This window comes from Aythya ferina (assembly GCF_964211825.1).
Source record: "Aythya ferina genome assembly, chromosome: 22".
NCBI lineage: Eukaryota > Metazoa > Chordata > Aves > Anseriformes > Anatidae > Aythya > Aythya ferina.
Genome location: NC_140320.1, coordinates 3,356,531 through 3,382,834, shown reverse-complemented (window position 1 = coordinate 3,382,834; position 26,304 = coordinate 3,356,531). Strand labels below are relative to the sequence as shown.

Below are 26,304 nucleotides of genomic sequence, written 5' to 3'. Positions count from 1 at the left end.
CAGAAGGTAATAAGAAATAGCACAGCTCATAAGTCACCCAGCTAGAAACACGCTGCCTGCTGAGCCAACTTCTCAAGACAGCTAGGAGGACTCACTTCTCTACATAAAAGCTATTCCTGGCTACCAATGCCAGTCCTGAAGGCCTATGTTTATTTAGCAGTCCTGGAGTAAATACAGGAAATTATGATTGTTAGAAGCAGCGCTTAAAAGAGGAATATTACCAAAATGGCACAAAATCAATGTTACAGAATAAGACATCTCTTCATGCCTTATGCTTATTTCGATGGTAGTTATTCTCATTCTGGTAATGCAAGAGTGAACGTGTCCTTCTGCAAATTAATTCGATAACGAGGAAGAGACAGAAGTAGGGCAGTCTTAATGGGTTTTGGTCAGTTCCTTGAAGATGAAATGTGCCAGGTCTCTAGCACATGCTGACTGTATGTTCAAGTATTTTAAGACTCAGTGTGGTAATGTAAATTCAAGGTAGTAAATCATGCAAGGACAGCAATTCAGGAGAAAACAGAGGAGTTCGGTGCTTTGGGTAGAGTCCCAGCCAGACTCACGTTAGGAAAAAATGCTCAGTCACGCAACGTTGCATCCTTATACCACAAGCTATTTCCCTTTACTGTCCTTGCTCTGAACTCCAACATGTTTCCAATTTATACAGTCATTTTCCCCCTTTTGCATATTATTTTCTTTTGAAAAATCTGCCTTTTGTGTCCCTTCTGCCGTGCATTTCACCAGAGCAGGTACCAACAACGTTCCTGTCCTGCGGGATACCCACAGTCACCAACAGACCTCCTGAGGCAGAGGGACACAAGCAGGCAGTTTCTGGCATGGCACAGGAGGAAGAAAGTGAACCAGAGAGCAGAGGCAAGCCATGCCTTCATCCCAGAGGGTATTTTGGAACTGGGTGTCCTGATCCTTGCAAAGCTCATCACCTCTCAGACTCTGCAAAACAGTGGCTGCTCCAAAGCCCTGTCTTACAGACGGTTATACACACTATAATCAGGGCTGGATAATCAGCTCTAGCAGTATGCCATGACCCCACATGCAGCTTTGCTATTACAAACCCAATCAGAAGATTGCTGAAATCTAGGATAGGATACGCACCGACTTCACTGGGCATTCGATCAACCAGCAAAGTAAAGACGACGGAAGCCAGTGCCTCAATGACGTGAAAACAGATGTATCTAAAGGTTAGGGCTGTCTCTCAGAGTAAAAAAGTCATAACAAACCTGAATTGAAAGCAGAAAAGGCAGCTGAAAGAAGATGCAGAGGAAAAGAAAAGATCTTCAGCATCATGACAGACAGCTGGAATTCCTGCGTGCTGGCCTCCAGGGTGGAAAGCTTTTCGACAAAGAGAATATCTGACAATGTGGGGGCAAAACTCCTCCGGTGGAATGGATCAGACAAAACAGAGCAAGGCAGCACTCTGAGAAATGCCCAAGAGCTGCAGAGTTGCTCCAACTGAAAGCTCCGGGGCCTTGAACACCTGAAATCCTTTCAGGATTTCTGAAATGTTCCCTGTCAATTCCTATCATCCACTGCTTGTTAGCTGCCGATGCTTTTCTCAGTGCCTTGGTTCTCAGCTCTTATACCCCAAATACCACTGGGGAGAGCTAGGGTTTGGCAAGGTTTAGAAGCTGCCTTTGTGTCCAAAATAATGGTTATTCATATAAAAACCACCGGGTGATGCAAAGTAATAGCTGGCCCAGCAGCACTGCTCTTAGCAGGACCTCTCCACCCTTCCCCCTTCTGCATTTGGAGACATTCACGCCGCATTTGGGAGAAATCCAATATCGAACAAGATGACAGTGCTCATGACTATAATGTGCCTGCCTGGGAAAAGTCTTCTGCATCAGAGCTGAAATGAGTAACAGGGCAGTGCAGTGAGCATTTTGCTTGCAGTCTGCTGCTGCTTTACTTAGGTGAGTCAGGAGAACGCCACTTTCAGAGCTGACTCGTCGCAGCTCGGAGCAGATGCTCCACTTTGGGTTCGTTTCTATCAGAAGTGGTCTAAGCAACCACAAGTAATTTGCTGAAGTCTGCTAAGTGAAGCAGAGCCCACTTCTATCAGGCCTTCTGCTTCCAGGCTTGGAAAGACCTTTCTGAAATCTTTGGACACGTTTTCAGCTGTAGGGCCCTTCATACAAACAAGTCTTTTGATTCCTTCTGCAGTGAGATTTCTGCTTTGGGAACCAACAGGTCTTGCCTTGAGGGCCCAGGCCTGAGCACTCAGCCTTAATTGTGGAGCTCCTGCTTTGCTGCCTGCTTGGGGCAGGTGGCCCTGGTTTTCAAAATGGGGCAAGCTGTAGGTGGTGCCAGCTTCAGGGACAGCTCCCTGCTTCATCAGGAGCAGTTCTTCAAATGATAGCTTTCTCCTGGGACCCGGTGTAGCAGGTGGCTATGGAGAGCTGTGATGCACCTGAAGACCTGTAGAAGACAGCTTGCACGCCATCTATCTGGTCTGTACTATCTTATAAATCTTCCTTTTGGCAAGGAAGGATGGGGAGGGAGAGGGACTTGGCAAAGGCTCCTTGTTCCTTAAAGGCAACTTGATGCTCCAATTTGTTTTCCTGTTGTATGTTCTCGTTTACAAGAGATCCTTTTCCCCCCTCCCAAAAGAAGTGTCCCATCAAGTAGATAGCATGGTAACAGTCTGACTGAAGAACTGATCTTTGAAGGTCTCTTCCAACCGAACTGTTTTGTTCTGTTCTCCTACAGCTACAGCACAGGTTGAAGGTAGAGACGCGTTACCACGATGATGTGTTATCCTCAAGGAGTTATGACTCGACAAGTATTTGTTCCAAGACAGTAGGGCTCCATCATGCTCTGGCCCCATAGCATTTCTCAGAAATTATTCACAGCATGATATTTCCCACCCATTAAACACAAGAGATTTAGGTCAATCCCTCAGGCACAAAGCAGGATGACAACAAATTTTAGACAGAAGCTGAGTCCTTGGAGACCGTGCAAGAGGTTCTCACATTATTACAAGTATTGACTGTGGGCAGAGATCAATGTGGCTGCTTAAATCACTGCTAAGCCAGATTTATTCTTCTGTGTGTGGCACAAGAAGGCTGCAAGTAGCATGCTCTGAATAACGACAAGGCTGCAGCTGTGCAGGGAGCAAACCGAACCTCCCAAGTGACCACATAGATTGTAAAGAAGTTGCAGAGCACCTTTGCAGCTCTTCTTAGCATTGCTTTGTGCTATCCCTCTTTCAAAGTCTCTCCAGCGCTGGAGGAATCTGCACAAGGCCGGTGCTTCCCAGCTGTTAGCACTCCCCTGGTGGCGCAGGGTGGGCATCTGTGCTATGTCACATTGCCCTGCTGCTGGCAAGTGTTCCCTTTGGTCACCGCACTTGTGCATTGCTTGGTTTTGCGTGCCAAATCATCGTTATTAGCGACAACCGTCACCTCCAGAAAGTTTCTTCCAAAGCTTCTCCTTTAGGCCTTTTTCAGCCCAGCGCAAATAATTGGCGAAGGTTTTGTGTTATTTAACTTTCTCTTCAAAGGCCTCGGCACCCAGGATGTGTGGAAGGGCTGCGCACAGACCCGCATTCCTTTCCAGAGCAGCATGCATGCCACAACAGACGCACCTACCAGATCTGTATGTACTAAATCTCTGAATACCTACCAGATCTGTATGTACTACAGGCTCAGCCAGACATATGGTTGAATCCCAAATGCCATCAGTTCTCCGAAATAGAATCCAGGACACGGCACTGAAGTCTATAGCATATTCTTATGGCACTTCTTTTAGCTGAAGAGATCCAGCCCATACTTGTTACTGTGACTCATGGTATCTGAATCACTTTAAAATGTTGCGCTGAACCTACAGAAGAAATAAACTCGCAGCTTTATAGACATCTAGACTGTGCTAAGTCTCCTATCTCTGTACAGGGTTGAATGTGAAGCCTGACCTTTTGTCTCCTTCCATCCAAATCTCTTAAATCTGTTTAAAAATTCTAGGCAGAAGTTTGAAGAGGAAGTAAACTATTTTTTCTTTAAGTGTTGTAAGCAATGTAAAAAGGATGACCAGGACAAAATTGATGCAAGTTGCTGCCATCAGTCTGTGCTGCAGCATAGTCCAACCCTTCCTTGCCAATCCTGCAGTTATCTGACACGGTAATTTTAGTTAATGCACTGTCAGGCACAAGCAGTACAAAACCACGCAGCTGTATTTAAGCACCTACCCACTAAAGGAACAAAAATATGCCTTTCTTGGGGCGGCCGTCATCAATAAGCTGTCGCTCCATTTGCAATTCGAAACGCATCGAAGCCACGCAGGAAAGCTGCTGTAAACCACACGCCTCGGCAGGCACCTTCGCCTCCCGGGTGGTTCCTGGTGCAGTAGGAGCGCTGCAGAGCGCGATCCACGGCGAGGTGTTGGGAGTGTGATAGCCAAGTGCTCCGCGTGTCGTTTCTTTTTCTGACTGCCAGGTTGGAGGTGCCCCCGGCAGCACCCATCCTCAGCACCGGGAGCTGGCGTGAAGGAAACAGCCGGGGCTGGCAGAGGAGAAGTGAGGAGAGCAGCAGGCATGAGAGGAGCCTCGCTGGTAGGGGCAGCCCAGCCGACCCTGGCGCTGCCCCTGCTTTACAAGCGTGGTGGGTGTGCAGGAGGAAGGAAGATAACTGTTAAACTTGTGAGAAACCTCCGGAGGGACAGCAAAGGAAGCTGCACGGTACTGTCTGCCGGACTGGATAAGACAAGGAAGAGGGAGGCCAGCTTTCTGCATGCAGCTCGTTTTCAGAAAATCAACATAAACCCTGTAGTGCAGAAACATCTTGCCTTCTGCACTGTGAAATATCCATCCCTTTTCTCTCAGGCTCTTTTTCCTCCTCTCTGTCACCAGCATACCCCACTCCTACTCTGCAATGCAATTTGTGCCAGTGTAGACAAGGTGGCACAGGATAGGCAATACGGTCTGGTGTGGGAATAAGATACCAAAAAATGCCTACCGTGCTCTGGCCCTGCTAAGTTTTGAGTTGTTTTGTTATTTTTGTATTTATTTATTTTTCGGTCTGACTGTCCCTTGGCTGGGGTTTTGTAATAGCTTAAGGGACTTAAATGTACTTGAGATATATATAAAGACTGGATTTATAGCAGGCACATGAGCGTGCAGTCAGGGAATGAATGGCATACCTCGTTCTCCCTGAGTTCCAGTGCAGATTAGGCTGGCTATTGATCCTCATATACACTTTTAGGTATTTCGCCATAACTTTCTCCATGACAGCTCATTTAGGCCTGTTTAAAAACCCAGCCAACACCTACAAATGCAGTCAGAGGTATTTGTTTTATAGCACTCAGCCTTAACTTCCCACCGTGCCTCCAGTCCAGCAGGAAGGAGCTGTTGGTACGCTTGCTCTCGCATCCAAGACCCCCGTTAAAAGCCCCACCAAGCTGACACAAACAAGGCAGTGGACTGTGCTGCTCAGTGACCAGACGGAGCTGCATGCCTTTCTTTTATCCCAGTTTTCCGTGGCGCCAAGCCTGAGACCAGCAAGCCAAGCCTGACTCACGGGTGGGCTGCCCCGCGAGCGAACAATGTAGATGTGCAGCGAGAGATTAGCAAACAAAAGCCTAGGAGTGTCTCCGTCCAAATTAAGTAACAGATGGACCTGGGCTGTGTGGGGGCTGATAACGGTTATAAAAAGGCCATCACCAGACTGCGGCCAGCCCACCCTGGAAAAAACCCACTCGGTTGTAAATCCTGTGCACTGTTATAACTGCCTGCGCTAGTAAGGCTTTATTTTTACCAGCTATCATAAAGCAGCACGGCTTATTTTAGATGCATGGCTTGTAGTGCTCACTTAAAGGGTTGCCAAATCTCTGATAGACACCTACAAACAGAGGAGATGTGCCTGCCTGGGCAGGGAACGGGGAGCATGATTAACCTACGGAAGGCAAATGCAGTGGTACAGAGCAGTGTTTGGTGCTCCGCGTGGTACTGCCTTGTGCTTTCCTCCTCTCCTACGTAGCTAGGTGATGGCACTCATTTCTTCTTAAATGCCTGTAATAAGGGAGTCTCTGGCAGTCTCAGCAGGACCAGGACCCCGCAGTACAAAGCTGCGTGGAAGATGATTGAATATTTGCATTCATCTGAAGATGTGAGCATTTCAGGATTTGCTCATAATTTGCTCTTCCTGCTCACCACTAGAGAAGGCAAGGGAATGTCTGTCTGTAAATGGAGTCGTGGAATAAAATCTTAACCTGTTTAAAGCTCTTAATTTAAACCAGCACCTTAAAGACCTGACTGTATTTGCTGCAGACAAGGCCCATTAGCATCCAAACCATGTACACAGTCCTTTTTTTTCCTTCTTCTTCTTTTCTTTCTTTTTCCTTTTTCTTCTCCCTCTTGGACAGGAGGATTTGCTGCTCTACCTCCTAATCAGACAGCAAAGCCATTGGTGTACATACAGCCTACACACCCCCACTTAGTCGTGAAACAAGTTGGTAGCAAGCAGATACAGAGCCCTTTTAAGACAAAAGCCTCTCTGCAAAGCAGCTTCTTTCACCAGACAAACATTCCTCCTCTCTTCCACGCAGGGAAGGAAACATAGGTGTTGCCTGGTGAAGACTGCACGGTGCTTTCTGATGCTTTCCCAAGATCTGGTTTTGTTGTGTCGGGTTGCAGCTGCAGACACATTGCTTCACGTACCCATCTGACAAGGCCTTCTGGAGGTAGGAATTTCACAATCTTTGGTTGTGGTTTTGCTCATGGCATCACGGCATGTTTAGGGGGATTAAGGCCCAGCATATCTGCGCTCTCACAAACACGAGGCAGCCTGTTCTCGTGATGAGATCTGCACACCACCTGCTTTGCAAATCCTGAGGCCTGTGCTATCAGGAGGCATCACGAGCCGTGCTCCAGAGCTGTCTGAACAGGGAAAGTTTGTGCTTACTCAATGTCTTAGCACAAGCCTGAGCTCTTACTGGACATGTTGAGCTCGGACCGGGTCCTCTGGCAGGTTGTTGTGCCCAGTTCTTCCTAAGAGCAGAGGGATGCTTTAGGAGAGACGCACGGCTGAACCAGCAGCTGGCAACCCAGTGAGGAAGCTCCTAGGCCGATGGGCCTAACCTACTTACCCCATCTTGATGAAATAGCTCTTCACCCATCAGAACAGACATCATTCAAGAGACCAAGAGCCAACTCCGCAAAGGTATTTAAATGCTGTTGACATCACGAGGAAGATAGGCATTTAATACTTCGTAGATGTGGCTGGACATGTCTTGCCCAACACCTTAATCTAGTCCTAGCTCTCCTGTTTTGCCCAACTCATACCCCAGTTTCTGGGAAAGGACTTTCTGGGAGAGGACAGCGCATATGTGCAAGATAGGAATGAAGCAATACGTGGTTGGATACCTAAAATCTACTACCATAGAGACAGAAGTAGAAAGTGTCAGAGAGTTTAACAGAATCATAGAATATCCTGAACTGGAAGGTACCTACTCAGATCATAGAGTCCAACCGAAAGAAAAGATGGAAGAAGTCTGACTTTCCCTCTCAAAATCTGGAACAAGGAGTAATCAAGAGGGAACAGGAAGGAAACGTAAAGGAAAGCTGTGCAGAGAAGATGCTGTCATTACTTGCCCTTGCAGCCCTGAGTTGCTCCTCCCTTCCCAGGAAAGAAATGTGAGGCTGAACTGAAAGTCTCCTTTTCCTTGGGTAAGCATCAGGGAGCACGGCACACAGCTCCTGCGTTGCATCAGATACCACTAACCAAGGGATTAAGTCTTGCCCAGATCATTTATTTTGCCTTGCTACTGACCTCTGAGGTCAAGCCCCTTGCACAGATGCTTTGGGCTTGCAATGTTACACTGCCTCCAGAAGGAAAAAACAGGGGCAGGTGGCCTTGCCGTGTGGCTCTGAGGGAAGGCCATTAGGCAGAGGAGCTGCTAATTACGTAGGCACCAAGTTTTTGGCAAAAGCCAGAAGAGAAATAAGGCAACAAGGAAATAATTACAGATGACTTGGCTAGGAATGTATTAAAACGGTCACATTGTACTGAGCATTGTTTGTGCCATTTTCATTAACAAATGAACAGCTTAATTACATCTTCACGCTGGGCAGGCTCACAGCCAATACTTGACCATGAAAATTAGTGCATTCACTGAAAACAGGACAGGAGCAGACCTCAAAAGGTCAGCTCATCCCCACCTCTGCTTTAGGACATGAAAACCCAAGGAATACAACTGGCTGGGCCCCTGGATGTCTGCTGAGACTCTTGTGCACTGTTTCCCCGTGATCACTGTCATCTCTTACAGGGCTTTATGCTTTATGTTCATCAGTTAAGCTTTGGTCTCCTCAAATTCAGTGTCCCCTCCAATTCTGTAAGGACGTACAGCTCCTGAAACTGAGGATTGGGAAGTTACAGAAGAGTAAGGAATGCACCACATCAGCCTGCAGTGGACGGTCACTTCTGTGACCTTACAACAGCAAAAGTAGAGGACAAAAGCGGTGAGCACTAAAGACAAGCGGGACTATTTGCACAGGGCAAATCTGAAACCAGCCCTTCCTGCCTATTCCCACTTGCCTTCCATTCTTTTCCAAGCCAGCCCCAAGAATTGCCATATTGGCACATCCTACATTATTTTTCACTTCAGCAAGTCCCTTTCCTCCTCAAAGTGGCAGATGCTGATACCAAATTAGTGCCAAGTGGGAGGGAACCAGCTGATAACTGTGATAAGAGCCAGAGGCAATGGTCTTCCTCCTGTCCTCTCCCTTCCTCCCGACAGGCTCTTGTGGCAGCAGACAGATGTTAAAGGAAGTCTCCAGGGTACAGTCAGGCCAGTGATGCATGGCAGGGACCTGTGGACAGGCTCAGGGAGAAAGAATGATCTCTAACAGGAAAGGGGCAAGTGGGACAAGTTTTTTTTTTTTTTTTTTTTTTTTTTTTTTCCCCTTGTGTGGGAATTTGACTCAAGGATTGCTGAGAATCTCATAAGCCAAAGTGATGTTTTCCAGGCTGAGTGCCAGCCGATGCACAGACTTGGTCTCAGCAGGTATTTGACTTCCCCGGGAGCTAGGGTGCTTGATACCTGCCTGACCCTGCCTTTTGATGAGGACACACGTATCAAAAGCTGCCTGAAATGCAAAGACAGGAAATAAGCGGATATGCTATCAGCACCAGGCTTTGCAATGCTCTTTAGTGTCTGGCTGTGTCCCAACCATCAATACAGAGACTCACAGGGTTTTAGCCTATAATCCTCTATTCCTCTGTCTGTGACTCTAATCTCTTGATCCCTAGGTCTCCTCCAGCCTATAGCTTGACCAACAAAGCACAAATTTGAAGTTCTGCTTATCAGAGACCAACCATGTCATCTTCCTGTGGAAAATGGGAGTTGGGGAGAAGTAGCAGTCGTCAGAGCCAGGAGCTGATAGCAGGCTAGGGAAGGGAACAGGAGAGGGCGTGAGCAAGCACACACAGAAAGCATTTATGACAAGGCTGAAAACAGCTCTCCTTTTAAGAGCATTTTTTTTTTCTTTCAGATTTTACAGTATCATTTTGCCTCTCTTTTTCATGTGTATAATTCTAGCCCGGGGTATAAAACAATTGTGTAGCTAACGTGATGCACAGAACATGTACAAATGGATGCTGCCAGCAAGTGACTGCAGGCACCAAGGGAGTGCTCACAGCTGCCTAGGAGCTCGATACCCTGAGCCTGTGAAACCACTGCTGTCATTCCACGCAGGAGACGGCCGCTTCGAAGCTTTGTAACAAATCTGTCAGAACAAAGGATGCAGATTTGCAGGGGAAAACTGCTTTCAGCAGGCCACGCGCAGGCCTGAAGACGTGAGCTGGGGGAATATCCTTCCAGGGGCTGCCCTGAATCACGGTAACAGATCCGAAAGGACTTACCTCATTACCATCAGCCCAAGCACAGGCTTCAGACCTGCAGAGGGAGTTGTGCTGCAGGGTTCAACAGATTTCCTTAGGAAGCACATCAGGAATTAAAGGTAGCCCAAATGAAGTCACTGACGGACACAGATGAGACACTGGATGCAGAGGGAGCACTGCTAGGAAGATGCTGGCATAAATTAGCAGGAGAAGCAGGGGGAAATAAGGCAACGTCAGAACAAAGAGGGAGGAGGAAAGCCCTTCTGCCCTGTCCCAACCTGGATTCCTGACCACAGCAAGCTTGGTTAACAGAGCAGAAACGAGCCTCGGCCAGCGAGGTTCAAAGTTTCCTTGTCCTGGGGGAGTTGAGCGAGCCACATATCTGAGAACTTCTCCCAGACCCTAGCTTGTTTTTCTCCTTAAACATCTCTCGCAGCTATTTTTAGCAGAGAATTTTCTCAGCCGCCCGCTCCCAGTTGGGCCCTGGTCACAGCCCTTTTCCCAGCGCCATGGGCCCAGCAGCGGAAGGGTTGCTGCTCTGCAGGGAAGCGCCTTCCTGGCCACGAGCTGTTCCCCAGGTCAGCCGAGCCCCATGTCACTGTGCTGCTGACTTTGGGGTTTACACGTGGAGCTGCCAGGCTTCCCCTGAGGCACACCGGTCTGGTACAGGCACACCAAATGCTCTCACAGACCCCAAAGCCAGACGCGGGGTTACAATTCTGTCTGTCATTTCAGAAGGAGCTAAAGTAGAGGGTGGACTGGACTTGATAACTGTCTGTAGGCTTTTTATGAGTATGAATGGCAAGAAAGGTGGGAAGGAGATGGGAAGAAATTATTAGGCTGACATTAATAACAGGATCTGCTTCTCAGCACCAAAATCTATCTGGATTCCTTCCAGGTCCTCCAAGGGAAACAGTGGAAGCCTTTATTGTTCATAAAAGTTGCAACTAAATTCGGACTGGATGAAGCTTAAGGAAATACCTCTTGGAGGACGACCCTGCCTTGGCTGCTGGAAGCCGATGAGGTAACTCCCTTCCTCTTCTCTGGTTCTCTTGGGGCCCTTATTCCTCCTCAGCCAAAATGCTAACCTGTCCATCAGTTCCTTGGCTCCCCAGCTTCCAGCGCAGAGCAAGCTCTCTGCCTGCTCTGGATGTCTGCCTGTGTGCAATTAGCAAAGCATCAGTTAACACAAAGGGACGGTTCACAGGGAAGCAACGACTGCAACTTCTTTCATCTGGGGCTCCATTTAATACCAGCCTGCCAGAGGCAGGCATTTCAATCAGAGGTAGGTGGGCAAATCGAGTACAGCAGGACCCAATCCCTGCTAATGTGCAGGGGTCCCTGGGGGCCTGAATGCTCTCAGTGGTGTGGGTGAGACACGGGGCGGCTGCGTCCCAGCGCTGCGGAGCTGCAGCGGTCAGCTGCTTACAGCAGAGCCACAGTCAAGGAGGTCCCTCTAACAATGGCCCCTTCTTGGTCAGTGTATCTGTTGCCTGTGTGTCTTGGAGTCATGTCAGCGAAGCGAACAGATTGGGAACATATTTGTACTCCCCACAGCAGTACAGAAGCCAACCCAGGCAGAGGAGAGCAAGCTGGGCTCTTTTCTGCTCCTCGCCTCGGCGCCAAGTTTCCAGCTCTGCTTGAAACCTGTGGCCGAGCCCTGCTTTGGCAGGGGTGAAGCGAGAGGACAGGCAGGGTCAGGAAATACTCTACTTCCAGCTCGTGCTTGCAGAAGTTGGCAGCTGGCTACAAGAAAAGGAAGCCAGGCTGAACTCAAAGAGCTACACACCTCTGAAGGCCCCCACAGGAGATTAAATCTGGCTCTGTGCACCTTTGCCCTTCTCCCTGGCTATGCTTAAACAAATGGGTCCGAGAATAGCATTCACCTGGGACAGCCCACAGATGCTGTGTGAGGGCTCATCCCTTCAAAAAAACCCTTCAAAAAGCTTCTCCGAGCCTAGCAAGGATCCCAGGAGCCCAGGATTTCTCTGCGACCTTCATGTACACGTTCCAAAACACGGGCACTTAACCTTTGTGGCTCCCTTGAAAATCCCAGCGCCAGCGTTTTATGGATGAGTATGTTTCCCCTAACATCTGCCCCCTGTATCAGATGCTGCCAGAGCCTCTCTCTCTTCTGGCTCTGCTCCCAGCTGAAGGACAGACAATAGGCATTTGAATGCAGTCTCCACTTCCCCTCCCTAACAGCCTGGGGGAGATGGCACACTGGAGCCAAGACAGCACTGAAAGCACAGCCTGCCAGCCAGCGACAAGTCTCTCTAGATCATGGCCTGCCTCTTCTTCCCCTCCCAGTGTAGCTGAACCACTGGCTGCAGTTGTTACTGGGCAGCCAGGCCAGCTCTGCTGGGCACTAAATCCTGGCAGCATCCCACCAAGCGCACTGAGGGAGCCCTAGCACACTGCTACTACAGTCAGCCTGATGCCCCTCCAAATGCTGCCAAAACCAGCTCACCTCTGAGTTCCCAACCTTGCTGGCCAGGGCACTGGTTAATCGACCTCTCCTGTACCTCTCTGCCATGCCAACTCACCTGGAGATGTGCTGGCTACCTCTTGGGCTTCCCCTCACTCGCTCCCACCAGCATCTTGCTGCAATTAACTGACCCAGGCGGTGTGCCGGGTATGGAGGAGCAGCGGGTTTGACAGGGGCTCCATGAGAACTGGTTTGGATCTTCCTAAAGAGCCATTGTTCTGTCTTTCTAGAAATAGCTCTGCTTCTTGCATCCCAGAGCTGTTCAGCCTGTTTGGCACTGCTTCTGCTGCTTCAGAAACAACAACAGAGCGAGGAAAAACCTGTCTAGACACCATTTACCTTCCATCAACTCCCATTGCCACATCAAAGCACCACTTCAAACAAACCTACACACTGGCCAAGTAATAATCCCCAGCTCTCCTGTGTCTGCTCCAGCCAGAGGCAGGCAGATCCGTCCCATCGTGCTTCAGAGTTCACCTTTAATCCGAGCTCTTCTGAGAACAGGAAGAGAGAGAGGATGAAAAATCTCATTACAGGACCACCATCAGCAGTCACCTGGCCTCACACTGCTCAAGGAGGACCCACCTTCTTTCTGCTCAGCACCCAGGTACAAGCAGAAATCTCACCTGCCTCCTATCAGCAATCTGCAAACACCCTTTGAAAAGCAACCATGTAAAGGAAAGCAATCTTCTCTGCAAACCTTTTCTGGGGCTGGAGCAGGCAGTGATGCGCAGGGTCTTTCCCACTGCTGTGCAGCACGTGGCCTGCAGCTTGCCAGCACGCTGCATTCGCCTGAAATTGGACGAGACAGAGTGCTGCGCTGCAAAAATCCACTAAAGGGCAAGGCAGTGGCTGTGCTGCCATCAATTGTTTCAGACGCAGTTCTCTGCTTGAAAGGGGGATGGCAACGTGAGGGCTGCTCATCATCCCGAGCAGGCAGCTCCGCAGCAGTTTTAAGGGCCAGGCAGGCCTGAGCTCTGCAGCACATCAGACACGTTCTGGAGGGCCCTGCAGCCTGGCTCCAAGGACCCCTTACCTCCCCAGAGCTGTTTGCATGAATGCTGGGCACACTTTGCCACAAACCAGAGATCAAAGATCCTGTGCTACCCAGGGAAAATGAAGTCACCAAGAGCAGCTTGTCCACCACGAGGCAGCAAGTCACCGAGTGGGATGAAGTCAGAGGAACTCAGGTAAATGCTCAAGGTGCCTCGAACCCAAAGGGGCAACAGCATTAAAGGAGCTGGAGGGGCTTTTAGGTCACTTGAGCACAGATTACTTGAAGGCACCTTTGGGGAAGCACCTGGCACTAGCATCAAGCCCTGGCCCTGTGCAGCCTCCCCAGCAGCACCATCTAGCTCATTATTATAATAAGGGTCTTTTGAAATACCTTCTGTGTGAGAGACAGCTAAGAAAATCCAGTCTGGCTTTATTCTGTCTCAGGCAGAAACAGTCTTTATTTAGCAAACTGCTACTAACAGCTCTGTCTCATTAGGCAGTGTTTAGGGAACCAGGCTGCAATTGTTCTGAAGCCTGGTGTTGCACAAAGCCTTGCTAATGAGGTCTAAAGGAGACGATTCCTCCTGACAGGCCCACAATGACCTAGAAATCCTACTTAATTCCCTGTCAGTGAAAAAGTGCTGAGTAACGCTGAGGTGCAGAGGCACTGGGGGCTGATTTGGGAGGGAGGCTGTGGCCTCTGTTCACACTTTGGGCTGTGACGCAAGAGCTCTAGGGCAGAAAATTCAGCACTGCTCGGCTATGCTGCAGCTCCCCAGACCAAGCAGAGGCTCGGCTTGGTGTGCAGATAAGCAGGGACTCGCTGTGGGAAGGTTTGTAGCCCGCTCTGTAGAAGACTTGCCACCAGGCAGAGCACGCAGTGTTGGAAGTGGACATCTCTGCTTAACGCAATAGAGGAGCCAGGATTAGGTGCTTAGAAAGAGCATGGCTCTAGCTAGGGTAGCTAGGGCACCTCTGGAGGCCCTCAGTGGCAGCACCTGGATGGGGTCTTCTCAGCATTTGTCTCTTCTGGATCATTCTTTCTTACAAACTGTGCCAAAACCCTGCCAAAATGTGACTCAATTAACTCAATTTTACCTACGTTCCCAGGCGTTGCGTGCCCAGCAGCTCACAAACTTCACCTGCAGTGCTACCAGCAGAGCCTGTGGTAGGTGCTACCTGGGGAGCAGCATCTCCTGCTGCTCGCTGGCCTCACGCTGGTCTCCTTTGGCTCGGATGTGGGATGAGCAGTGGCCACTCCAGCAGGCTGTGCATGCGCCCCGGAGGTGGTGTTAAGCTTTTGACACGTTCTGCCCCAACCACTTTTCCTTATTTCCTTGGAGGAAAATGCAGCAGGCAGGCACAAGCCAGGACCACAGACGTGCTGCTTTCAAGTGGTTTGCTTTCGACAAGCAGCGTGTGTGCCGTGGTTAGCATCCTCTGGGCTGGGTGGCCCAGAGCCAGCTGGGCCAGAAGCTGAGGTGCAGGGACCCAGCTGGAATGCGGGCTGGATGCAGCTGACCTCGAAGACCATCCCCAGTAAAGACCCTCGCAGGCATGTGCGAGCCACCTGTTTCAGCCAGCAGACGAGGGACTCAACCAGGAATTCTGGAGCTGAATGCACGGTCTGTTAAAGAGGGGTCTGAAGACTCCCACCCACCGTGAAGCTGTTGCTGGTGTTTGCTCCCGTACTGCCTCAGAGCGCAGGAATGCATCTTTGCCCACCACGTGCAAGGCTGCTGCTCCCTCACTGCAGATGCATCCCTGTTTAAAGTACAACTCAAATCCACATGGATGTGGGAAAAAAAAAAAAAGAAGTGGAAATAAATTCACCAGCCGAAACAACATCTAGAGACAGTCTTAAAGTCAGTAATGATCTGGGGAGTCCCCGTTTCTGAAAAGCCGGCCTGAGATGCCTCGAGTGGTGTGATTTCAAAAGACGTCAGAGGGCCGCCCTGTGGGTCAGCTCCCTTTCAAAACATGTCAGGCAGTGCCTCGGAGATCACCAGTCGCTTTGGACTATCTAGGCCCCGGTTTCCCTTAGCAGATCCCAGGTCGTGTTGGTTTTTATTGCTATTTTCCAGCTGCCGGTGCCAGATCCCAGCCTGATGCCTCAAACCAAGCCCACCAGAAGCAGGACGCTGAAGAGACCTGGCTGCCTCTGCACCTTATCTGCTTGGGCTCTGCTGGCACAGACAGGGGATCTGCTCAGAGCCATGAGGAAAAGACATATGCTGTGAAAGGAAGGACCAGCTTTATTTTACCAGCCTGTGTTCGCACCAGAAGTGTGCTTTAAAGACTGCCTTGCAAAGCAGGAATTAAATCCAAAGGTGCCTATGCATCTTCCTCGCTGTCATCCCTTTATCAGTTATCTCCAGCCTGCTCTGAGCTAGAAGATGAAAGGATCATAACACCACTTATCTTCCCACTTAAGAACATGCTTAGCAGCTTGCTGCTAGAGAGGAGGATACTCAAGCCTTGGGAAGCAGCTGTAAATTCTGCAAATGGGCTCCCTGGCATTTCTTTGAAGGAGATATTGCTTCTCAGTGAGGGCTACAGAAAGGAAACCAGGGAGGGTGGAGAAGAGGGAAGTCTTTGTAGCAAAGAAAACTTTGCCTCATGTCAAGAACGTGAAGCTGAATGACAGATGTGAGACTTAAGGCATGTGTGTCTCAGAAGTGACCGAGGATGAGCCAGGAACTGAAAGGCTCTTGGGAAGTATTTAGGCAGCCAGACTTGTCGTGTTTGTCACTAGACCACAAGAAGCTCCAAAAACACACCCTTCAAGACTGTGCAGTGCTACAGCCAAGAAGCTTAGGGATCCCCTTACATGCTGCGGGCAGAACTTGTACACACAACCAGCTCCAGCTCCAACAAACCCTCTGTGCCTCTCCCTTAAGGACAGGTAAGGGGTAAATCTGCTGCCTCACCTCCGGACCCGGCCCTCGTCTCCTCTCTTCCCAGAGCTCCTTGTTATCGTGCCGAAGCTGGGTCCGTGCCTTTGTCTATGCTTAGCAGCTGAGTCAAACTGTCGGAGCTGCCAAGCAGAGTCTGTTCCAAATATTTGTGAAAAGAGGAGGCTCGGGGAGCCCGCAGCAGAACGCTGCGATCCTCCTGGCGAGGAGAACAATCGCTCTCGTGCACCGGCCGCGGGCTGCTGGTGGGCGATGAGCACGCCTCGCCGCAGCCTCGGGAAGGAGCTCCCAGTCCCTGCCGTGCTCACAGACCACCACAAACTGGGATCTCGAATTCCCTCTGGCCCCTGGCAATGCCCCAGCAATCCGGCCCTGCACTCCCCAGCCCTGATCGCGGCTCAGCTGTTGGGACGGAGAACCCAAGACGCAGTTGGTAATGGGGAGAGGGGGGCACTGGAGCGCCTCAGAAGCTGTTGGCAGCCAAAATGCTGACTTCAAAGGGCTTATCTTGCCCTGTGTGGGAGAGCATGCAGCGCCTGTGGGCAAGGACAGCTGTTTGGCCAGGCCCAGCGGAGAATTTTTGAGGGCAGAAGAGAGAAGTTCGTACCTGGGTTAACCTCCCCTCCAGCACGCACGAGGCAGATTTGGCAGGCAGAGCTCCGCACTGCCCTGTTATTTATGGGGCGCTGAGAACTGGCCAAAGTAAAGGGAAAACACCAGGGACGTAAGGATGCTCAGCAGCTCGATAGCCAGGGCTGCTTGAGGGAGGACCCAGGAGATGCAGGAGGCGATTACAAGGCGCCCTGGCTTTCATCTCCAGTTCAAAGGCAACTCCATCAGCGCTGACCAAATTGTAGCCGGCTAATAGCTGCTTGCTGGTGCATCAGAAAGGAGATATGCCATTACCTCCTCGCTCCCTGAGAGACCAGACCCACCCCACCACTGCATTACCTGCAATCCCAGCAGAGTAGCTAAGTGCAGAGCAGGATACGGAGCAGCACCTCCTCTGCTGCGGGAGCTCCCAGACCAATGAGCAACCTCAAGGAGCCTTCACGGCATGTGTGTCCATTCCTCCCAGCAAAACACCAATCAGTCATGCTGATAAGGGGCTGAATTTTTTCCTTTCACCTTAGTTTTTGGTCTCTAAACACCTTGAAAGAACCAACCCACTCCTCCGAGGATGGGTGATTCCCAGGGCTGCCGCAGAGGTACGGGGCATTGTACGAGGCACTGTCCCAGCACGGAGCTGGGACTTCCTCTCCTAAGGTATGCTACTGATGCAGACAACCTCGCCCTGACGGGACGGATGTTTTCCAGGCCCTAAAAATAACTCGCTCCAAACAACATGGTGGGGATGAAGAAATGTTTATCTCCAAGCTTCTGCACAGATCGATGCAGAAGAAGAAGATTAAAGCGAAGGTTTAAGCGTGCATTAAAAATAGCTGTTGATAAGATCCTTTTCGGGATAAAAGCTGTTTTGCAGAAGCAGCAAGAACTGCAGGGCTTTGCTACACCTTCCCTGCCGTTAACTGTGTAAGCTCCCGGAAATCATTCAAGAGAGTGTTAGCAGCCAAAGCGCCCCAGGAGGAAGCCCATTAGCAGGCAGCAGCCTCCTTAATGGATCCTCCGGGTACGTGGCAGAGCTGCCTTCCCCGTGGACACTCGGTGCTGTCCACTGCCATGATTCACGAGCTGTTCGTGCAGCCCTTCTCATGCAATACTCTGGGGAATTCTCCTAAGCTTTATGGCAGCCCAGCAGCACAATGAATTAATCCTTTGGTAGCTTTCACTGAATGAGGACGCCAATTGGTATGGAGAGGTTTTTTTTCTGTACAGCACAACGCAAAGACACACTGATATATGAACAGAAGCCATATGTGCTACTGGAATGCAGGTAAAAGCAGTAGCGTATTATTAAGGCTTTTGTCTTGCAAGGATAGCATCCTAGCAAAACAAAAATACTGTCTCCATGTCTGATCTTGGACCAAAGAGCAAGAGCCTTGTACATCCATATACACCTTGTACATCTATGTCCAGACAAAACCCTTGAATTCTCAGCTGTGCAACCACCTCCACTTGAGCAGCCCTGAGCCAGCCAGCATAGAGCCACCAGGAGAGATGTAACATGCCAGGAACCTTTCTGCTGGGAGCAAAAAGCAGGACTGCCATGCAGGGCACTTCTTGGCTATATTAACAGGTAAGCTTTGTTTCACCAAACTCCCTTCTATGGCAGCATTTGCCTGTCTTATTTGTTACTGCTAATGAAACAAAAATTCTGACTTTCTTTAGATAGATAGAATACTACAGGCTACTTCAGCAACCACTGAAGGACTTCAGGACAAAGCCTTATAAGAGTTATGCACCTTGAGACTTACTGGGCAAGACTGTCAAAAATGACAAGTGGATTGGGTGTCTCAGGTAGAGTGAGCAGGAAATTCAGGTGCTTTCAACGAACCTGAATTTTTAGAAATATTGTGCTCCCTCCCTCCTGAACAGATTCTATAACAGAGCGCCCCAAGTCACTTCCCACCTGTAACATGCTGGCCACTACACAAAGAATTGCCCCAAAGGTTATTAAGGTGGGGATTTTCGGCCAAGGGTGTTGAAAGCACAGCCAAGTAATGGGAACAAATCCCCTTAGACTTCAGTGGATTTCTGCAGCTCAGCAGAAAATCTTACCTAGGCCACCCAAATATATTTTTAATAGTGTGCTCAAAAATCTTGAAATCCTGCTGAACATTGTCCACTTGTAACTTTTAGCCAGATGCCAAAGATGTGGCAAGTCCCTGGCACAGTTTTAAAGTTTTACTGTCCTCAAATGAGGCAGCAGTTTCCAAATGAATTAAGAGAACTCTTAGAAACCTGCTGATCTTACATTTGTGGTGTACTAATCAGGTACACTGACGGGGGAAGGCTAGGATGTATTCTGGCTTTAACTCTGAAATCCCTGGGATTTATGACTTCAAAAAAACCCACAAAACCTAAAGCATTATCTGAACAGAATTTAATTTCATCTACTTCATTTATTACTGCACCAAAACCTTCATTTCCCCTTGTAACAGACTCTGGTAAGCCCTGTGCTCCACCCCACACGCGGGGCACGACATAACCCAATACCTTATATTATTTTTACCGACAAGTGATTCTTGCACGGCAGAACAATTCCCATTAATATTTCGAGCTTATCTCAAGTACCTGTGGGCTGTCAAGTTACAGCATGTACATAGCTGCTTTTAATTAGTTAATGTCAGCCCCATGTTGGCTGGCCTCCCATTCGATGGCTGTCACCAGTTTGCAGGTCGGTTCGTGGGGATCCTACCTCGACTGGGCTCTCAGGGGCAGGGGAAATTGCAGAGGTGATTTTTTGAATTTAGTTATTTTTGAAAGTTCCATTTATTACACAAAAAAGAGAAAAAAATCTTCCTCATCTGCTGCGTTTTCCCCACCAATAGTTTGGTGGGGAAATACTGTATCAGTATTTTTCTCTGAGCATTTTGAAGGCCTAGCTTAGGATGCTGCTCTAATAAGAACTGGGCACCAGCTCAATTACGCAGCTGTCTTACTGGCTTTGCACTTCCAAGCTGTGCTTTAGACAGCTGAACTTCATCAGGGGAGTCACACAAAGGGTTCTTACAGCATGAAACGCAGCGAGGCAATCAAAGGTAGCTACTGCTGAGTTCAAAGTGATAACACAACCTCAGCTGGCCAGTCTTGTGCAGGAGACATCTTTAATATACACCTCCCTCCACGTTTATCCCCAGGGAAGGCCTGCTTGACCTCCACTTATCCGAAATGAGAAGCAGAAGTTTGCGAGGAGCTGGGGCTATCCTAGAGGCCAATATTCAGGCGAAGTCCTCGAAGTGCTGCTGTCCTGCTCCCCACGGACAGACCCGTTTGCTGGTACGTCCCTAGTAAGAATTAGCCTCTCCAGACAATGCCTCTAATCTCAAGTTAATACTGAGGGGATTAGCACTTGGAAGGGGAGTAAGGAAACACAGGCCTGAGCTTTCCATCCAAAAATCAAGGTTTTTCTTATTTTTTAACATTTTCTTCTAACTACCGAAAACTCTCATGTGCAGTATGAGAACTGAAACCCAGCAGGTATTTCCTCTGCCCCAAGCCCAGCTATTGACTGAACCGTACCCACACAGTAATCCAACCCCTTTGGCTGGAAAATTAAGACTAAGTCCAGAACATTCATTAGTGCAATTAAATGCATTAAATGGTTCTTAGGCTATGTCCTGACTCAGCAAGGAGTGGGTTTTGCTGCATGGGACACACCCTCCACTACATGGAACTGACACTTAGTGGTTGAATTTTGGTTTTGGTCCTGTGTTTATTAAAATGTGATCCTCCCTGGGGGTTCAGAGAGAGGGCAAACATCCCTTATCAATTGGAAAAACATACTCAGTTCATATTCCAGTTGATGGAGAAGCCAGATTGAGAATGTAATTATCCTAATTAATTTCATATCGTGAATTCATCTTTTTTTAATATATAAACATCAGTTTCAAAGCAGGCCACCAGCTTTTATGCATAGAGTAGCTGTTTTTTCCTGTTGAGGGACACGTTTGCAACGCGTGCTCTTGTTTTTGCCGAGAAGAACTCCTGAGGACTTAGGATCCTGAAAAATCCTTGTTGTTGCTGTGGAAATTTTCCCCTTGCTAACTCCCTCCCACCACTTTCAGGAGTTCACGAACCTTCTCCGGATCATCAGGGCTTGATGCAATCAACTGTGAAGCATTAGCTCTAAATATACAACTGGGAGGCCAGTGCTGCTTCAACACCCAGCCACTCATCGCAAAGAGCGATAACGCAGCGAGCGCAAGCTGCAAGAGAAACTTAAATAATAATCCAAGAGAGCTTCAGGGGAAGCGTCAGCAAGTGGGGGGTGACGCTTTGGAGCTGGCAAAAGATGGGGGCAAACTGGCAGGAGACCCAGCAGCAGGCCCACCCACAGCCATTATGCAGAGCAGCTTTTGTCCTTGTTTGTGGAGTTGAACGCAGCTCATTCTGCTTTATTTATTTGTTTAGGTGAGTTTTGGCAGTTCAGCGTGTGTTCCCGGTGCAAGTCCTTAGTGTGCGGACAGATAACTGAAAACCAGCCCCAGCACGCACGCCAAGAGACCCAGGACACAGCTCTCACAAGGAAAATAAACAGGTCAGTAAAAGAACTGAAGTTCATGACGAGGGCAACATCTCTGTCCGCAGCTCTTTCTCCTCACAAAAATCCCACATTTTATTTTCTGAATCTGCTTCTGCTTCAGTAACCAAGTAATTCTCTGAAATATTCAAGCAAGAGGGAATGTGCTGGTGTCACGTTCTTTGTCAACAGCTGTAAAGTTGATGCGATCCAAGTACTCTTTGGTGGTGATGCCAGATACAGCTTGCCTGAATAGGAACACCAAGCCCTTCCTAAGAATTTTTTTGAAGAGGTTATTAAGCATCTCGTTTTGGCATGGCTCTCAGAGCTGTTTGACCTGATTTTTTTTTATTTTTTTTATTTTTTTTTTTACTGCCTGTTGAAAAGAAAGCAATACTGCAAATACTTCCCATCAGAATACGCCAACAAGCAACTTATCATAACTGCAAGAAAGCTAACAACATTTCCACCCAGTGATTTTTGGCACTGACAGCTGACTCAGAACAGTTGTTGGTGGCTGGGACAGATGGACTTCATATATATTTAAAAAAAAAAAAAAAAAAAAAGAAAAAGTACTTCTACTTTGTAGGTTTGGAAAAGTCTCTTGCAAAATCAAATCAGAATTAAATCAAAGTAAGATTTGAATGCATTGAACTTTAAAAGCGAAATGTGCCTGGGACTGGTCCTATCTGCCCATCGAGGGCTATAAATCATCAGCATGTTTTATTTTTATCAAGAAATACTTGAGAATTTTGGGAAGGGCTCCACGGTTCTGCTCTCAGTCCAACACGTGAAACCCTCAAACACCAAATGTTGATTTCCAGCTTGCACCAGAGCCATCGAGGCAGGACTTCACACTGATGTCAGCTCTAAGCCCTGCTTTCCATCACTGACACCAATAACTTCCGCTGGTATAATTATGACCATGGCATTTCCCTGATGTGCAGAATCTGTAGATGCTTTTAGTGCCTAGAGCAGGGTACACACTGACTGCTCCATGCTTCACTGGCTTCAGTTTCATGGCAAAGTTTTAAGGCCATGATCAAGAGATGGCAACCCCTGCTCTGCAATGCTTGCAGTCTAAGAAACTCCTTAAATTTCTAAGGCGGTTTTACAGTTTGGGATCACAGCATCTCGTTAGCCTTGTCAGCTTCCTTTTCTGCTTTTTTTTTTTTTTTTAACTAGTCAGTCGGCATCAAAGGCATCCTTACAGTCTCAGTCCTCTGGGACTATCCAGCACCAGCTTCAGTACAGGTTTAATCTTACATACTGCTGCCAGCCTCACCTTAACGTGGTGGGATGCCCCCGCTATGTAAACTCCAGTGTAGTGGAACAAGCAGCTTTATTCTCAGCCTTGGTTCTTTCTATTCCTCAGGGCTTATGACCCCAAATTTGAAAACAGATGGAAACCATTGCAGGGGGAGGCACGCCAAGGCAGCCAGAACTCACTGTGTTAAAACTGGGAGCAAGCCTGCTACTCGACTGATAGGTGTTCTCAGGCAGAGGCCTGAAACTAGTGGTGTTTGGCTGTATTTAGCAACTTTTGTCTGTCAAAATAAATGCAGAGCTATCTGTAGTTCATTTCCAGTCTCGCTGCCTTTTAAGCCAGATTCAAGAGGACACTTCAGCACTGCTCACACAGGGGAGGAAGGAAATGAAGCACCTTTTCACCCTGCAGCCCAGCCGTAGGGAAAAGTTGTGTGAAGTCTGACATTTTTGGCATTCAAATGGAGCAACTGAATCCAAAGTTAGGACCTGGAAGAGTGTGATGCTCCAGGGTCAGGTACTCACGATTCCTCCTGCTGAAACTCAGCTACAAAGCACAGCAAAGCAAGTGAAAAGCTGGAGAGCACAGCAGGACCAGCTCCTCATCCCTCGGGGGAACTCCACCCGAGTGTCTAAGTCACTTCTTTCATTTTTTGGGCAATACTGCCCAAATCTCACTTCATTCAAGGCCACAGAGGCTCTACAAATCATTTGGAGTTAAAGAACCATTTTGGTTTGCCCTTAGATAAGATGTTTGAAATATTCCAACACACTTCAGGCTTGAGCTGACGCACAGTTATTTGTGTGTCTGTGCACACCCCTGCGCAGCCCGGTGTATTTCAGTAGCTGAACTTTCCAAATCAGTTGCTGATTGTCACCCTAACCCTGCTCCATCCCTTTTCGCCTTCTGCCGCCTGCCTGGAAGGGGGGAGGGCGACGTGAGCCCACCGGCTGCTGTCCCCCTCCTCAGCCCCCCACTATTAATAGCCAGACAACAAATGAGCCCGAATTCATTCCTGAGCGGAATTAGCAAATGTTTTTGCAATTAAAACTGCAAACATTCAAGCGGGGCCCCCCGAACAATAGGCGCCTGTGCCTGGGCTTGAATAGGGACCAGTGTCCGCCCTGCCTGCCTGCCGAGGCTGCACATTCCTGGCACCCTCAGCCCTCGACCCGCAGCCTCCTGCCCCGCGCCCGGCCCCGCTGCCTCCAGCACCGCAGCTTCTTGGGGTCGGGAATGGGAAGGGGGTCAGGGCAGCGCATCCCCCTGCCCCTTTTCCCTGGGATCACAATCGGGGTGCTGGATGTCCCCTTTTTCCCAGTGATCGGGCACCACATTCCCTCTTTCTCCCCAGAATCGTGACTGGGGCACCACATCCCCCTTTGTCCCGGGGATCAGGCTCAGCATCCCCCCTTCTCCCAGGGACGGGGCTCAGCATCCCCCCTTCTCCCGGGGATCGGGGCACAGCATCCCTCTTCTCCCCAGGACCGGGGCACCACATTCACCCCTTCTCCCAGGGACTGGGACACCGCATCCCCCTTTCTCTCAGGGATCGGGGCACAGCATCCCCCTTCTCCCCAGGACCAGGACACCGCATCCCCCTTTTTCCCTGGGACCGGGGCACCGCATCCCCCACTTTTCCCCGGAATGGCGAGCGGGGCACCCCATCCCGCTTTTTCCCCGGGATCGGGACACCACCTCCCCCTTTTCCCCAGGACCAGCACACCCCCTCCCCATTTCCCCCGGGCACCATCCCACCACCTCCCCATCTCCCCATCCTCCCCCCGGGGACCACCGCATCCCCTTTCCCCGTTCCGCGCTCGCTCCGGGAGCCCCGCACCCCGGCTCCCCCCCAACTCCTTCCCCAATTCCACAGCCGGGGCCGGGTCCCTCCGGGTCGGGGGTCGTTTTAGGGGATGGGGACGAGCCCCCCCGAGGTCCCGGCTGCTTTTGCCGGGGACTCACCGAGCAGCGGCAGGAGCAGGACGAGCGCCGGCCGCCGCAGCGCCATGATGGGGTGTGCGGGGCCCGGCCGAGCCTGCGCAATGCCCGGGCGGCCCGAGGGGGGGGGAGAGAGAAAAAACCGGGGGGGGGGGGGACCGGGGGCGGCCCCGGGACCGGGATGGGGACGGCGGAGCCGGGATCTGTCCGCTGGGGGATGCGGGAAGGGGCGCGCCCGGACCGGAGCCTGGCACGGCGGGGAGGGGAGGGAGGAAAAGGGGGAGATCCTGGGGTGGGGGGGGGACCCCAAGGAAGGGGGGAGACCCCCCAGGGAGAGGGAGACCCCCCCAGGGAGGATAGAGCCCCGGGGGGAGGGAGACCCCCAGGGAGGAAGAAGTCCACCCAGGAGGGAGGGAGACCCCCAGGGAGCCCCCCCCAGGAGAGGGGGAGCCACCCCAGGGAGGATGGAGACCCCCAGGGAGGTGGGAGACCCCCAGGAAGGAGGGAGACCCCAAGGTGGGGGGAGACTCCCGGGGGGTAGCAGGACCCCCAAGAGGGAGGGAGACCCCCAGGAGGGAGAGGGAGATCCCCAGGGAGCCCCCCCCAGGGAAGAGGGAGTCCCCCCAGGGAGGATGGAGACCCCTAGTTAGGAAGAAGACCCCCAAGAGGGAGGGAGCCCCCCAGGGAGGAGGGAGCCCCCTGGCCAGGGGAAGGTCTGCAGGAGAAAATTGGCCCTGAGCAAGGAGCCGTGAAGGCTGGGGGGTGTGAAATGAGCTCGGGGGGCAAGTTTGGGTTTGGGTTTTGGGTTTGGGCGTATCCAAGTTTTGCTCTGGGTGGGGTTTTGCTGTGCTTAATGAGAACCCCCCTAAGAAGTGCAAGGAGTGAGAGTTTCCCCTAAAATGCTGTCTCGTGTAGGACAATGTGCTGCGCTGGACCTTTTTGGCCAATTTAAAGCAGGCAAGCAGCAAACTAACTGCTTGGGACTGCAGGAGCCAGGCGGGCACACTGCTCCTGGGGCTGTGCTGAGGCTGCTCTGACCCAGCCAAGGGCCTGACCCATGCCCTGGGACCATCCCGAGCCTCCGTGTGGTCCTCAAGGGCATCCCAGAACCTTTCTTCTTGGTTAACAAGAAGGGGAAAATTACCAGCACCCCGAATTCAGCAGTCAGCCTGGGCTGAGGCTGGCTCACACGTCGCTACCTGGCAGTGCTGTGATGGGATGAAATCGAGATGCTGGTGATGATGCAGCTGGAGTGAAAGCCCAGCTCTCCCCTGCTCCATGAACCAGCCCGGCATTGCTGGCAGGAATGAAGGGACGTAAAATGGTATTTAACCTGCTAATGGGGTAGATCGGCCTCAAGGTGCTGATGAGGAGACTCAAAGGGCTGATCCGAGCCTGGTGAAATTAAGAGAGATGCTCATCAGTCCTAGCGGCCAGCTGGGACACTTCACCAGGGATGGAGGGGATGGAGTCCCCTACCAAGACTGAACACCCGGCACCCAAAATCCTCGGGCTGGGTCCCCGTGGAGCAAGAAGTCATTTTAACACACGACACTCGGACTGCAGTGACAGGACTGTGAAATATGGCAGCACAGCCTGTAACTGGTGATGAATGCCACCGAGCTGTCGGGTCCACCTTTAACCTCCAGCAGCCTGCTCGGGGAGCAGCAGAGCTGAGGAAGAGGAACCAGGCAGGGATGCGGTGT

At 50.3% G+C, this 26,304-nt stretch overlaps 1 protein-coding gene and 2 long non-coding RNA genes across 5 annotated transcripts in view; 2 read left to right on the top strand and 1 right to left on the bottom strand.

Annotated features, from left to right (window-relative positions):
- JAM3 (junctional adhesion molecule 3) overlaps window positions 1-24,698 on the bottom strand; it is a 33,296-nt gene extending 8,598 nt beyond the window's left edge. Inside the window, exon 1 of the mRNA XM_084495977.1 lies at window positions 24,623-24,698. Within this exon, the coding sequence (XP_084352103.1) occupies window positions 24,623-24,668 (46 nt within the window). The 5' untranslated portion in view covers window positions 24,669-24,698. The remainder of the gene's footprint in view (window positions 1-24,622) is intronic.
- Window positions 8-6,236, top strand: LOC311422682. The gene is made up of 2 exons (XR_014685482.1): window positions 8-2,468; window positions 2,728-6,236. It is a non-coding gene; the product is annotated as an uncharacterized lncRNA (long non-coding RNA).
- Window positions 11,192-23,839, top strand: LOC311422681. Of its 3 annotated transcripts, none has more exons than XR_014685479.1 (5): window positions 11,192-13,526; window positions 14,443-18,444; window positions 20,009-20,147; window positions 21,282-21,408; window positions 21,782-23,839. It is a non-coding gene; the product is annotated as an uncharacterized lncRNA (long non-coding RNA). The 3 variants fall into 3 exon arrangements; XR_014685480.1 differs by having other exon boundaries at window positions 21,778-23,839; XR_014685481.1 differs by having other exon boundaries at window positions 21,282-23,839.
- Window positions 24,699-26,304: the final 1,606 nt, after the last annotated feature.